The sequence below is a fragment of the Aspergillus heteromorphus genome, assembly GCF_003184545.1.
Source record: "Aspergillus heteromorphus CBS 117.55 chromosome Unknown BO70scaffold_1, whole genome shotgun sequence".
Classification (NCBI taxonomy): Eukaryota; Fungi; Ascomycota; class Eurotiomycetes; order Eurotiales; family Aspergillaceae; genus Aspergillus; species Aspergillus heteromorphus.
The window spans coordinates 722856-737986 of record NW_020290406.1 but is presented as its reverse complement, the minus strand read 5'-3'; the positions used below and the strand labels follow the sequence as shown (position 1 = coordinate 737986).

The 15131-nt window shown below is 50.9% G+C and overlaps 3 protein-coding genes across 3 annotated transcripts; 2 read left to right on the top strand and 1 right to left on the bottom strand.

The window, feature by feature from the left end:
• Positions 1-1115: 1115 nt before the first annotated feature.
• On the top strand, positions 1116-2851 carry BO70DRAFT_357332 (uncharacterized protein). Its single transcript, XM_025542008.1, has one exon. It carries the CDS (start codon positions 1420-1422, stop codon positions 2677-2679), a length of 1260 nt encoding a protein of 419 aa, XP_025403924.1. The 5' UTR covers positions 1116-1419; the 3' UTR covers positions 2680-2851.
• Positions 2852-3142: 291 nt separating this feature from the next.
• BO70DRAFT_424925 (uncharacterized protein) lies at positions 3143-4206 on the top strand (the record flags this gene model as incomplete). The annotated part of the gene is made up of 1 exon (XM_025547638.1): positions 3143-4206. Exon 1 carries the CDS (start codon positions 3373-3375, stop codon positions 4204-4206), a length of 834 nt encoding a protein of 277 aa, XP_025403923.1. The 5' UTR covers positions 3143-3372.
• A 344-nt stretch (positions 4207-4550) lies between these two features.
• Positions 4551-5766, bottom strand: BO70DRAFT_305454 (SGNH/GDSL hydrolase family protein; the record flags this gene model as incomplete). The annotated part of the gene is made up of 3 exons (XM_025540011.1): positions 5556-5766; positions 4858-5481; positions 4551-4781 (listed from the first exon to the last, which is right to left on the bottom strand). The coding sequence occupies exons 1-3, from the start codon at positions 5748-5750 to the stop codon at positions 4551-4553; spliced, it is 1050 nt and encodes a 349-aa protein (XP_025403922.1). The 5' UTR covers positions 5751-5766.
• Positions 5767-15131: the final 9365 nt, after the last annotated feature.

The following is a 15131-nucleotide window of genomic DNA, read 5'->3' as shown; positions in this document are numbered from 1 at the left end:
CTCCTCATTGGGATAGTCATCTATGTCTCGCATCGTTAGCACGGGATGATGGCTCGCTAATGACCACTAGGTGCCGTGAGATCCACATATACACGGTAGGATGGGTCTGCGCCTTGCCTATTGAGCTCGCAGCAGCGATCCAGATGCTGAATGAACAAGATGCCGAACCATCCCTGACCTGAACGAGACAAACCTGTATACGGCGGGTTGGATCGGCTGTTTGAACCATGCTACGGCCATATGGACGGGAGTTCCTGCAGGCAGTGCAGTGCAAATCGGCCGATCCCTGCCCACTGCGATTGGAGGTGATGTTTGTCCATTACGGGACAACCTTGCCCGGAGGAGTGGTTATCGCTAGTCGGCCGGTGGCCGTCGAACATCGAATGTACACATCTCTCGACATGATAAGCCTGCACAAAGAGACCACATCTGACATCTCCGACCTTGCAAGTTCAATCCTTGAATGTCTGGAGTCTGTAAACTTCCTGGATCAGGCCCGGAAATACATTGTCGTGAATAACCTAGCGGCGGATAGGGGAAAGGAGGCGGTAGTCAGGTCGTTGGTGGTCGTCTTGAACGCGACTGTTTATCTCGCAGATGCTGATTGAATTACCGGCCAAGCTGCGCAGGATGGGGACCAATTGCGAGCTTACTGAATGTTTGAGTGATGAGACAACGGTGCCGATGGGAGAATACGGGTCGGGTTATTCACAAGAAGAAGCGAGTTTCAATTTTTGTTATAGATGCCTGGGAAGGTGGCATATCGTGCCAACCTCAAGGAGCCATTTCGAGCCTCGAACAGTAGCCAAAATTTGTGCAATTGGTTCCTGAAATGGCATCCTGCCTCTAATGAAATCGACAAACCTTTGCAGAAAGGGTCCGGATCAACCCACTGGTCAAGCCCCCTTTCTCCATCAAGCAGGAAGGGCAAGTGCCGAGATGGAGCAGGGGGTTATAAGCGCCATTAACTGCATCCTGCCTGAATGCGCGTGGAAAAGCTAATCTGGTTGCGGGTTATTGCTAACTGATTCCCGTTAGGATGCGAAGATTCGGACGGTCGACTCGTATCCGATCTCCCGCATCGGCTAAAATCACCTCGATTGCCAGCCCCCATCACGCCGTCCGCCACTCATCTACAGAGCCGGCTCATGATATTGGTGGCTCTTGTGGGCCCATTCGAGACCATGGGGGATTTAGAAATCCAAGGGCAGAACAAGCGACAGGTGGAATGCTCCGACGATGCCTCAATCGCCTACTTATTCCTGGCCCAGAACCAAGTCCTAGGCGTAACGTGGTCGTGGCTAAGTGATTTTTTTTTATTTCTTTTCGTCTCTCTTTTCACTCTCCTTCCTTCTTCTATTGTCATTACTTTAATACATACCCTGACTCCATCACCTCAGTTAGGCAAGGCCATCCACCATGAGATCTTCCTGGGCTTCAATATCTGCCCTCCTGGCCATTTTCGCACAGGCAGATGCCCTGTCATCTCGCTCTGGAATCTCTCTCCAGACCATCACAGCCACCTCTCTGACCACTGTGACCCAAACCAGCACCAGTACCTTCGAGACCTCAACTGTGACCAGCATTTGTGCAGTCGGCACAGGAGCTCCCGCCGCCACCTCGTGTGTCCCGACCGTGTGGGCCTCAGGGTCGAACTACTACCAGCAATATTGCTCCTCTAGCTGGTTACACGCGGGAACTTCCATTGCAGAATACGTCAGCATTCCATACAGTGCTTGTGTCAGCCATTGCGCCCAGACTGCATCATGCGCGGGTATCAACTTCATTAGTGTAGCTGCACTTGAGCTGTGCTATCTTTCGGCGGGCGATATGGTCGTATCAGCTGCAGCCTCTTATGACGAAGCCATGTTGGTTAAAACCACCAATCCATGTGTTTCGACCGTGACGGGGGTGATTGCTACTGAGACGGTGGTTAGGGTGGCTACGGTGCCGTATACTACTACCTATGTTCAGACGGTCACCATCTCGACGTTGGAGACTCCGAGCCAGACTCCTGTTTCGTCGGCTGTTGCTAGTAGCAGTGTTCCGACTTCGTCGACAGTGTCAACCTCCTCGCCTTTGGTCGCCAGCATCCCGTCGTCATCCGTCGTTGTATCGAGTGCTTCGCTGACTTCGAGCATCCCTACAATCCCCTCGGTCCTGTCATCGTCAACTGCAAGCATTCCGGCGCCCATAACTTCTTCATCCTCCATCATTCGGATTCCAACATCATCTTCTACTGTGTCAAGAGCTCCAGTGGCATCTAGTGGCGCTTCAAGCTCATCGGTGCTACTGTCCTCGTCTACGATCGTTCTACCATCTGTTGCTCCATCCTCTGCTGTTAAGGTCGTCCCGTCATCTTCTATCACCGCCCCATCCTCACGAGCAGCATCTTCGGGATCACCCCTCGCGTCATCCTCATCCTCTCCCCTATCTCCATCATCTCAGCGACCAATTCCTCTCGCAAGTTCGGCTTCTGGTAGCATCAAACCAAGCAGTGCCCCTTCTAGCACACCTGCGTCATCATCCCAAGTGTCTTCTTCTGTCAAGACGCTTTCTACAGCGACTCCCTCCCCCGCGTCGACGGGATCGGAAACGGGTGTGGTTACTGTGTATAAGACTGTAGCGACTACCTACATTACCGAAATTGTGACCAGGACAGACTGCCCTGCTCCGTGAGCGTCTATCTTGAGGGACTGATATATATATAATCTACCAGATACGCTTCGTTTATGCTTATATCTCTACATATTATGGTACTATGCTGCCATGCGACACTGAATAATATTGCTTGTACATATTTTTCTGTCATGGATCATGTCAAAGCTCTGTAACTTCAGAGGAATCAGACCTTCATCCTTGAATATGCAATCTCGAATATCCACATACAATGCGATGAATCTCTATCCCAATCATATTGTGTCGAGGCCTCAGAGACATCTATTCGTCCCGCACTTCAATACACCTTGACAACTGCGAATGCAGCCCTCGACATTGAATTGATACAGCTGCTGACAGCCCACATTTTGAAGAATAACGGCTCTTAACTCGAACCCGCTGTGAATGAGGATTCACTCTTTCGAGAGAAAGGGGCCGTGAATCGGGTCATCCGAAGGTGTTATATAGCTCCACTGCCTCCCGCCTCCTCCTTCTTTTCTTCCTCTTCCTCTTCCCACCCTCGTAGCTTCTCTCTGGCTACAACCCCCACGTTTCCTTGATTCATCTTCCTTCAGTTTAGTTTTACTTCATGATTAATCATTCCTCCTAGCCAGTTACATCGTGTGTGACTTGGACTCCCTCGAGTGCCGTGCACCTTGACCTCAACCCCCAATTCAACAATCCAGCAATCTCACTCTCCCTTTCTGCTAAAACATGGCCCCCACCACCGAAGAACTCTCCCTAGAGAGCATCCCCAAGCTCCGCGGCATGGCCAATTACCAAGACTGGCTGTGCACACTGCAGACGGTCCTCAACTCCAAAGACCGCGCATACTGGGGCATCCTCAGCGGCGAGTACCAGTGCCCGGACAAGCCCTCTTCCTGGGGAGCGAAAGTGCCGACCCCACGGGAGGCGTTTTCCCCGGCCTCCAGCGTCTTCGGATGGAAGTATACCCCGGACCGAGTCAGCAGGGAGACAAGCTGGGACAACAATGAATATGAGTGGAACGCACCCTTCAAGAACCACTTCGACGCATCCGTCTCCGAATGGAAGACCATGAACATTTTCCTCATCGGCTTGCTCCACTCTGTCGTCGACGAGAGCCACGAGTCGCGCATCCTGGGCCTCCGCAACGCCCCCGACATTTTCCACGTCCTGAAGTCCCACTACGAGCAGGAGCGTGCGGCCGTTATTCTCCAGTTGTACCAGAAGTTGACGTCCCTGCGTTGCTCTACCGGGGACAATCGGTACGATTTCCTGGTGAAGTGGCGCCGCACTCTCGCTGATTTGAAGACTCTCGTCGACGTGCCCGAGTGGTTGGAATATAACGCTTTCGTCACCTCCCTTCAGGGCTGCGCTTCGAATGTGGCTTTGCTGGCTCCGAATAATCACAACTACTTGACTGCCAATATGATGGAGGTTTACTCCGCGTTTGAGCACCTTGCGCTCGCTGAAGAGAAGGCTCCATCTGTCGCCGGATGGGTCAGTCCCGTCTCGAACCGTGGATGGGGCAGTCCTATCCCGGCCCCTGCAGAGAAGGATTGGTAGTTGGTGGTTTGGTCGTGCGGATGCCACTTTTGAGGGTCTTGGCTTTTTGTACGTAGCTTTTCGTCTACGATGCAATTTCCCTTTCCGTCAGATGAAGCAAGCTGAGAGGAAGAAGATAGACTTGGTTCATTTATCATCGTATATTGGAAGAGACCTGGGATCTCAAACTGTCAAATATCCCACCCACCCAAATAGAACCGATAAGCTCGCCATACCTACATTTCACTAACAAACAAGCTATCCCAAGCCCTGACTCGAATGCATGTCTCCATCCCAAGTCTGGATTTCCCCCTCCCCCCATGTTATTTCTTTATTCCATCCTCCACACAAACCCCCTCCCCCCGCTAACTTCTCCAATAAGTCGCCCACTTACTCCCCCCCTTCACCAGATCCACAAACTCGCGCGCAATCACCCGATCCACCTGCTGCGACGGATGCAGATCATTCCACCACATATAACTATCCTGCACATCCCCCGCCGCACACGGGCTCCCACACCGGTAAATCGAACTTGTGACGTTATACGGAACCGTCCCATTGAGATAATCCGCCGGATTGTTCCAAATATCGGTCATCTGCAGACACATCAGCAACCACCCACCAATCCCCCCCACCCCTTTCCCTCACTCCCTTTCCTGGAGACCCACTCACCAACGCATGGACATCAAAGACCGCAAACCCACTCCCCGGATACCTCCCCTGCACCCTCAACCCAACAGGCGTCTGATACTCAAACACCGCATTCACCATGGTGACATACTGACGCATCTTCTCGCTCGACTGCGTGATGTTGGGATCATACTGCGACTTGGTGGTCCAGTACTCGCCCTCCGCCCAGCCGCCATTCCGGGGGAGGGCGTACTCGGGCGCCAGGTTCAGGGGGGCGATGTTCATGAGCACGAAGGTGCGGGCGCCGATGGCGTACAGTCGGTCCAGCTGGGCGTACACGCAGTCGGTGAAATAGGTCATTGGCATGCCGGCCGGCTCGACTTCGGTGAGGAAGCCGCTGGGCCCGAGGTCGTTGGTGCCGATCCAGATCGCGTAGATGGTCTCGGAGGAGGGGTTGAGGAGCGCCGGCTGGCCCGTCGTGTTGCCGGTGTAGCTGTTGTCGGTGAGGAAGGACGGGAGTTGGTCTTGTTTGACGCCGTTGCGCACGTCGTTGCTGATGATGGAGTCGCATACCGCCCCCGCGACGGCGTAGTCGTATAGGTTGATGTGGGCGTATTGTTGGATGTAGCTTGGCCAGGCGCGGCCGCCGTCCCAGGCGTCTGTTGTCTGGGGGGGGGTGAGTGGTTTGAAAGGAGGACGGGGAGGAAGGGGGGGGGGGGGGGGGGGAGGGTTTTACGTACCTGGTTTGCGACGGGGGGGATGTATGAGTAAACGCCGTCGTCTGTGTAGCTATCCCCGAAGACGACCAGCGAGGAGAATTTGTCGATTAGGGCTTGCGACCGCGGCGTGGGCGGCGCGCAGACCGCAGCGCCCGGGAGAAGCGCACCGGCAAGGCCCAGCACTCTCACAGCAAACTTCATTATCATCATCATCATGCAGGTTAAGGCCGAGCTTTTATCCGGGTCTGTCGTGAGGGAAAGCACATCCTCTCGTATTTCGACCGAGGGAACCTGCATGACTTTATAAACAGTGCCGAACCCTGTCATCGTCTTACGGTTGGTGGAGTTTCTCGGGGCAGATATGATCTGTTTTATCCTCAGGGGCTACGGCAGAGACTAGTCATGCAAGGGAGCGGGCACGAGAGGTAGGAAAGAGGGCTTGATTTCTCCGAACAGTTAATTGGGGCTGATGAATCCTTGAAGTGAGTGCTGGTCCTTCCTTGCAGTTGCAACCGCGGGGTCGATGCGGAGTCGGGCCACTTTAGCCTATATCGCTTTTCCTTTGCGGAGGGGATGCATTCCCTCACTACTATCTTCGTAACCACCCCACAAAATGGAGGGGACAACAGACACCGCAAGACAGAAACTGGCAGCATATGTATACCCTACTTATATTCTCGCTTGAAAATTCATGGAGGGTCAAACATGTCCAGAAACCACACCAAACCATCGACATTGTTGAAAAAACGGAGAATAAAAGAAGAATACCCTCCGGGGAGTCTCCAGCTCGGAGATAGCCGCGAGGTAGACCTACCTGGCTTCGGCACATAAGCATGAATATTGACATCAGTCTGCTCCCTGATATGTTGTATTACTTGCGTTTTTTTTTTTTTTTACCGACTGGCGCTCTCTTCGATTGGGGTGAGTCTGTCACAACGGATACCGCGTGTTTTTGTCGAGATTCAAGGAGAGAAAAAGTAGGGTAGAAGGATATGCTCAGTGATAAGCAAGATATATCCGGCTGATATAGTTGCCCATGTTATAAACCTTTTGAGGAAGGGATAAGGACCCAGGGAGATGTTTCTGATGAAGTAGGTGGTGGAGACTTTCTAGTCGATGAAAAGCAGCAAAGTAGGGCCGTGGTGAGTTTTCGGCCCGGCCAGTTGATCAGCCACATTATCTGCAAGGAACATCGAGATTCACCAGTCGAGGGTGTCAGAGCCTGATCCTTTCACACGAATTGCGCCCGAAACATCCCGGTAACGTTTATGATGGGTGAGTTCCCCATTTTTGAAAGAGGGGCCCGACGATAGGAAAAGAGCAATTCTTGGGCTCCCACATTGATCTTAAACTCTATCGTGTGTTGGGAAGAGTTCGGACGACCGGAAATATTTAATTGTTGTGAGATGCCGAGAATGTCACTTGCCGGGTCTTCAGGACGTGAAATGTCATTTTTCACTCGCACCAGAAAAGAAAATGGTGAAGAGCGGAGAGATATAGGATGTGAAAGGGGTCTGATATGGCAAGTCCTGATATACCGTGTGCGGTCTGAGCCGTGAAACATGATATCATGCATCCGGGAGACGAGAGTCGTAAATGCGCAAGGTGGCAGCCAAAGAGCTCAGAGACAAGAAGAGCGAAAGGGGATATCATCGGAGATTTCGATCGGTCCAGCACCATGTTCTGGGGTTTTGGTGTGTCGGCGAGAGTCAGGGGGTTCCAATCTCCATGCGGTGCTAGAGCCCTCATGTTGCGGAAGGCGTATGGAATTGTATTTGGAGCAGCGCAGGGCCCAGATTCATGATTCTAGACGGTGGTGCCGGACTTCCCGAGAGACGGATATGATGGAAGGGACATGTTGGGAAGAGGTAAAGGGTAAGCCCATATAAACAATAGGCAATAGGGGCCGAAAGAAGCGTCGGGCTGCAGGGACGTGTAGTTATGACTCTGCATCGAATCAAGTCGGTAATCGTCGTGTGTATAAGGCATACCAGGTAGTTTAGTGCGGGATCTGACAGGCTTTTAGACAGATTGGCAAGTATATAGAGATGCCATTGGTGAGGCCAATTTCACAATAACCATCATCTTGGGAGTCCTGCAGGTATGCTGCATCAGCTGTAGTCCAGACATAAAAGTGGTATTTGGCTGGAAATCGGATACGCCGGAAAAGGACAGTAGCTCGGGACAACCTATTCTTGAACACGACCAGACGCACGCCCGAAGTCTGTGGGTCTGAGGGCTTTTCCGAATATCAAATATATCGGCGGAAGGTTTCGATCGACTCTGGAAGTCTGTGTTGCTTGAATGGATACAGACTTGCAAGCAGGCGTTGGGTAATGAGAGGGACTTTCAGGAAGAAAGTAAGTGTAGTTGAAGTGCGTTATTAGACATGGTTAGTTGCCCTGTCAGGTTATAGTGGAGGCGTACGGCAACTGTGTCTTGTCTGGGGTTTGAATACAGAAACAGGTTCTTCTTCTGCGCGGAGATTAAATCCACCAATCCTCCCAGACATTAATGAACCCTGGTAGTTTCTTCCATAGCTTGATTATTTCTTGGGTGATTGTAAAATGCCAAAGATTGAATTCTGTTCATAAAGTCCCGTTTCGTGTTTTCGGGATCGGAAACACCTTCCCTCCAAGACCAGTTTCGGAAGAACATGTTCGTGGGTACAAACCGGCTTTGAAAAAGCCACATGTGCAAATCCGTAGTTTCTACCCAGTACTCTCGGGAAAGTCAGACTGCGGTTTGCCCGTGTGGAAGTGCTATCTCAGGGGTGGAGATTACCAGTTCCTTGTCGCCAGAGTTTATATCCAGAAAAGTCGCACTCTGTATTATCGAAAGAAAAAAGTTGAGCCCTCCATGCCTTCTTCCGGCTCGTCTATTGTATAGAGCACAGCGTGGTCTTCAGTCGTATCCTTGCGCGCATGTATGTATCGTAGATGCCCATTGGGTTGGATATGTGTCCAGAAAGCAAGTTGGACTGACTCGAACCGAAAAAGTGCTGTGCGGGTGTCCGTCTTTCAGCAAGGCTGAGTTGGGAGGTGTGAAAGTTGAGTTTTGGCGGTCCAGCTGATTCCTCAACTGATATATTGTGCGTTATTTCCGGATGAGATATCCATTGTTATTCCTCGAACATTGGATAAAAGAGCAACATAGCGATATCGCAGAACGGGGAACATTGTAATGCGGGCTTGAGAAAACGTCCATGGTATATAGCGATAAATAACCGTGAAGTTGAAGAAGACTGCACATTTTCTTCATTCATATCCAACAACATCCAAAGACCAAGATGGCATGGATGAAGGCTTGCACTCGGGCAGTTCTAATCCCAACATCCTAGGTCCTGGCTGTGTCCAGTTGCAATTGATGATTGGGAATATCATGTCGCAACGACTTTGGCTATCCCGTGAAGGAATCAGGAGTGCATGCAGCGAGAAGAGCATCCATGTCACCTGGACTCGTGGGTCCCTGCCACCAATCGAGCGCTTTATAAGGGGCAATACCCTTGGCCCAGGACCGCTGCTTCTCGACTGGGGGCGGTTGAGTGATGGTCAAGTGCTCCCCACACTTCTCTTCGCGTAGACATGGGGCATAAACCACTGCGTCAGTCCATGCAAAACGATTAGCGCCGTCGGGGAGCGTCTGGAATCGGCGTCGGTGCGCTTGGACGAGAAGAAAAATCCTTCGCAATGTCTACACAGCCCATCGGAGAGTTAGTCAACGATAAAAATTTTGCTCTCCCTTACCCAGTCATTTCAAGCGATTGGTTAGCCGTAATTCCATACAGTTGCCCAAAACCGGATCGAGCTCGGATGGTAACATTGATCTTCAGGGCATGTCTGAATCATCCTCAAGCAGGGCGATATTAGTCTCGTCAGCTATTCTATCTAACGTGTCCTCGAGAGCAAGCCATGGGTAGTGGAACATCCAAAGCCATCTTTTGATACTTGCTGATTCCATTGATTTGGCACCCACGGAATCAGATGTTGGAGCACCCAGAAGTCTCCTAGCATTGCTGCCGCATGGAGCAAACTGCGGACATCTGGCCCCGCCGGGCCTTCGCGGAAATCTGCGCCTTGGTTGAAAAGAAGGACACAGATTTCCAAGTCCCCCCTTTTGACAGCATGCTCCAATGGCGTGCAGTTCTCCGCATCTTCGATGTATATTGTCTTGCAGGGCGATGTTGAACAGATTTTGATCGTTTGGATGGTTCACCCCCAGCGAGAAAATGGGCCGCAGTCGGTAATGGTCTCCGGCTAGGGTTGTGGCTCTGCCGCCTCTCCATGGATGAGGATTAGTGCCACTCGGAATCGCCTCAGCTGGGCAGGGTAGTCGCTTCCCTGACTCCCTGTATGCCCTTGTATATGAAGACCAAGTCGTAGGCATTAGGTGATACTCAGGCTCATATTTCGTTCTTCGCCATGGCCATGGATCAGACAGCTAGTACAATGAGTGGAAATATGGACGTTCACAATGTGTGGCGAATCCCGCAGAGCTCTTGTGAGATAAAGGCTGAACACTCACCATGCTCCGTCTGGAACCGAAGCGTAGCTCTTTCTGGGTAAGTAGCCTGTGGCCGATGGAATTGGAAGGGCATTGATAGTGACGACTATAAATAGAGAATGATGAGGGACAGTAACTGGTCTGTATGAGCGACCGAAGCAGACGAAATGATGTGGGATCGCATCACAGGAGGATGATATGGACCGCAGTATTGATTTCCGTGGATATCTGGACGGACATAGAGATAGGACACGTTCGAAATTCTGCCAGTTCTTTAACCGAATAGGCAGGTTATAAGTACGCTGCACAATGATATAGGAAAAAGTAGGCAACAGACATCAGAACAGCCGAGAGAATCTACCGTGCAGGAGCTAAAACAAAGTCGATCATGAAAATAATATGGATAGAGGACGTGGGTCGGGGTCTCTATGTTTGACAGGGTGTCATGTTCAGTTGATGAGAGTCGTCATCGAGAGGCAATCCGCTGTTGTCCTCAAGTATGTGGAGTCCGAAAATTTGAGATCAGAGATACGATATTGCAGAACTCTCATCTATACCAGATTTTGAGAATATGCGAGGTTTACCGACATTTGAAGTTTCCTCGCTTTTTAGTGCTCCGATGGTCCACTATACAGTGAGAGGGAAATAATGAAACAATAAAGCAGTGGCTCGCGCTCATCAGTAGAAGACATGGTTCGCGAGGGTGGCAGGTCGTAAGTCTTTGGATAAAAGACCCTCAGCTGATAATAATAAAAGCGACGAGATATACCCCGGTTGGAGGCATGCCGAGTAGAATCGAGAGCACGTTAGCCTGTGTCGTAAAAGTGTGACTCCGCGTTAGGTTCCAGAGGTCCATGGCTAACGTGCTTATCATAGAAACTGGATGAAGAAAGAGGCCATGACACGTCTCTAAGACCCATTCTGTAAAGCTCCCAGAGTGCCCATCATGTTGTCCGAAAGACAATGCATTTGCAGTCAATCTCAAAGAGGACTGATCAGACAATGGCCTCGCGACGCCCAACACCTGGCAACCACAGGTTCAGTCAAGAAGAAGACATCCTCGATGGCTGACCATAGATGACAAGGGGAAACACCAAATTGCCCCAATCGTCTGTTCATCTCGCAGAGTTTCAAGCGCTGAACATCTTTGAACAAACACGTCCATACCATTCAGAAAGATATCAACAGGATACTAGTCGTCGATTGAAATGGTCCAAACACTCACAAGACCCGGGCACTGAAACTTGCCCACGTCCACTGCCCCATGGCATGGAATGGAAAATTCTCCTACGCAAGTACTTCGCGGAGATGATTCTGCGTGACCTGTCCTGTGAAGCCGATCGAGAGGGGATTCTGTACGAGCAAAAAGGAACAAACATGAATACAGACGCAGGCAATGATGTGAGGAAGGAAATCAGTGCATCACACCCTCAATTGTGACTGTTCCTGTGAGCACCGCTGTTACGTCCAGGAGCTTATCATCGGGATGATTCTGCGTGGAAGACATAGATCGCCAGAATGTCGTCGTCTTCGACTCCGTAAAGCAGCTCCTGCAGGCGGGCGTTTCTAATGGCAAGATACTCGAGGGCAGTAAACGTGACAATCACTTCTGGCCTCGGACAAATAGGTCAAGAAATCCCTGAATGTCTCATGAAAAGCGTCGGACTGTACCATGCGTATGTGAAGGGTGCGGCTTGCTCGCAGAATCGTACTGCGCGCATTGCTTCTATCGAAGTCTGTCACAGACTGGTACCCATGGTGCTATCTCCACCATCATACGATTGTATATCACAGGCAGCATAGTTGATATACAATCGATCTTGCAAAATAACCCACCTCTGATCAGAAAGATCTTGAGCAAGCTGTCCCCGGGTTAGACTCCCCCGCCTCTTTTGCCAGTCTTCCCACGTTTGATTGCGAAATTAATCGAACGCAAGTTTGAATGTGGCGTCGATACATGAGAAGGCGTTCGCTCCGGAAGAAAGGGATGAAGATCGTAATAGCCATCCACAGTATTGTCAGCTGGCAACTCGAGACAGGGAGAACCCATGACCGATTGTGACAAGATTTTGTTGCATGGTTGACCTCTCGAAGAGAGTACGTAATTCAGTATTTGCACCTTCGAAGTGACCATTGCATCAGTGCACGGGGTGGCAGTATCGATGTGTCCGTTGTTTGATGATTGACCATTGGCCATGTCTAGTAAAGGTGATCTCTCAGCCCATACGCCCAGCATAACGATAGTGGACGTCGGAGTAATGTCTGGGAGAACAGATGCATCGCGGAGATTCTTCGCCTGTACTGTATCCTAGCCAGTAACAGAATGCCATACACAGTCATTTCCATACACACTCATTTGGCAGTTCGACTGTCCTGGCAGAACTGTCGCGCCAAAGGAAACCCAGTTACTGATCGCGTCGTATATGTAGAAATCGTATCGCTAGGGCGCCTTCAGCCACGGCTAAGAATGTGGAGGCCTGTTTCTTTGTGATGCTCATTGAATACCAAGGAGCAGCCAAAGGCCATGGTGCCATAATCGACACCAGCTCTCTGAAGCGAGACATAAGGTTGAACATCCTCATCGACACCCCAGTATTTCATCCAGTGCAGGAGTACCATCGTTGCAACTGAGAAGTTCGGCCAGATTCAGAGCCGGAACAATCAAGCATAGAATTTATAGCTTGAAATTAAAGTAGCCCCCTGTGACCATGCAATACCCAGCTTGTCGAGAGGCTGTGGGAAGGGGGTGTCTGGGAATCGGCAAGTGAAGCTGGAGTATAGCACTGTGGTAGTACAATGCCAAAGTCCACCAGCAGGTTAGGGAGAGGATGCCGGAAAAGGTCGACCGAATGCTTCGGCGACAGATATGCATGGATTACAGAGTCTGTGAGCTTCGCGAAGTGCGAAGTATCCATGCATCGCCCCGGGTACCTTCATCCACTGCTCTGAGGGCTTTCACATGAAATGGAAGTCATTCACAAAGCAGATCGCTTCAAATCGCAGTAGGGTCTTGCCCGTTGAATATAAACAAAACGTGTCCCAGACCTTCATTACCTCACTTAGGACGTGCTCCCTCTTCAAGCTGTATCCAGGACGCAATGAAATTGTGTCCACCGACTTGACCTGGGCAGCCTAGAGAGCCGTTTTCCTGTATCTCCCGAGATGAAGGACGAGATAGCGACGCCTACCCGGAGTATGGTATCCTCCAGATGGGTTGCTTTGGCAGGCAACATGTTGTATCCGCAAACAACGATTCCGTCCGTTGCTGGGATGATAGACCGTGATTGATCTCGTGGATCTCATCTGGTCTTGCCTGGGTGAAGGATACCCAGCATGTTCAAGCAGTTGATGTAACCGTAGGACGCGGAAATGTTGTATTTCTGTATTTCTGAAATGATTCGCCACGTGCAGACTTGTTCGTTCGAGATGAAATCTTGGATGTGCAAGAGATATCACAGGCTTCTTCATCGGCATGAAACGGATAGTATGTCAAAAGGCGTCATAGCAAGTCAATATAAGAATCAATTTTTCGGCGCAAAGGTGCAGCGGGGACTCGGTGGCTTTAGCTTGACTCGTCCCCTTCCCGGCTACCGCGTGGCGAGGGAACACAGTGCGGTGCGTGGGGTCTGGCATTGAAATTGTCGAGATGACCCTCAAGAATTTGAAGAAGACAAAGCATAATGGGGTTTTGGGTAATGGACCGGCCGAGAGACCTCCCCAAGTAGGCAACCAGCGGTAGATAGAGACCCTGGACTACCGGACATGTTGACCAGCTAGGCAGGTCTGATTGCAAGTGGGCGGTCGTGTCGCCCAAAGAAATGCAAGTTTGTCGGCATACGCTGACATTGTGGGTCACTGCGGTCGAAAATAAGACAGGCACCTCGCGTTCTCGAAGATTGACAGGACAGCGAATGGACCCGATAGCATATGGAGTCTTCAAGGTATGCCGTCCAAGGGAGCGATAGCCAGTCGACTCACGACCGGCCAGATGAATGCTTGACACCAGCCAGATAAATCAATCAGCAGATGAGGTCATAGTTGATAAGACTTCAATGTAATATAAAAACAACCTGATCACATCAACCAGTCAATCCCCCGACCAGGAAGACAGGGGCCAATACGGTTGGCTTCTTCCTGACACCAGGTTTTGGATTTTGTGTCCCCGACGCAAATCCTCTGCGAATGGGATGATACGTATGGAGTACCAGCTCAACAAACTTTCCATGTACTCCTGGAAAGTGCTTCACCTGCCAGAGGTACAATCGATGCATGAAACTCCATCCAAGGCAAAGGAGGAGTCGAATGGGACTCCAGGCGAGTGTTCGAGAGATTGCCCATTGCAGAAATACCCTTCAAGCAACCCTCTTTCTCCCAGGACTTGACAGTTTCCCATATTGGGCACGGTTGGATGAGCTTCGCACATATATCTAATTTGAAATTCGAACCATTGTACTCGAGCCATCGCGAGATGGTGTGTTGGCTGAAGCGAACCCGGAGACTGACACGGACACGAGCATCCTGATATTCCTGATGAGACCCCCCAATATTGTAGAATCACTGTCATACACGTGTAGTGCGATCCCGATCTGGACACGGAGATGAGCAGATGAAGTCCCCGACGGTCATTGAACCGTGTAGCTGCCTCCGCGCGCTACTCCATCATGATGATGATGGTGGATTGGCATCACGCCACTCCTTTCCACCGCGATGTTCGAATTGCTTCCGCAAAGCACACTTCGCTCCACGGTTGTTCCACAAACAATTGACGCCTGCTTCGCGAAAGAAGGCCTGGTTACAGAAAGCTGGGCCACGATGGTCTGACGAAAGATAGGCGACTCCGACATCGAGAACTGCTCGGATGGGACGACTCCACGAGAATAAAGAACGGCCGCGTTACGCTGGTTTGCAGTGGCAACCGTACGTACATACGGATCATCCTGAGGGCATACGGCCCACTCAACCTCACGAAATGTTGGAAATAACGTCGCTAGAGAGCTGGATTAGCCGGTGACCGATGGGGTGTCCTGTGTCGCACTGAAACAAGGGTACGATATCTGTTTTCAGTCGGCATGAACGCCTGGCCAGTTCGACAAC

Excerpts from the sequence above, each read along its gene's own strand:
- BO70DRAFT_357332 (XM_025542008.1), top strand. The coding sequence starts at position 1,420 with ATGAGATCTTCCTGGGCTTCAATATCTGCCCTCCTGGCCATTTTCGCA.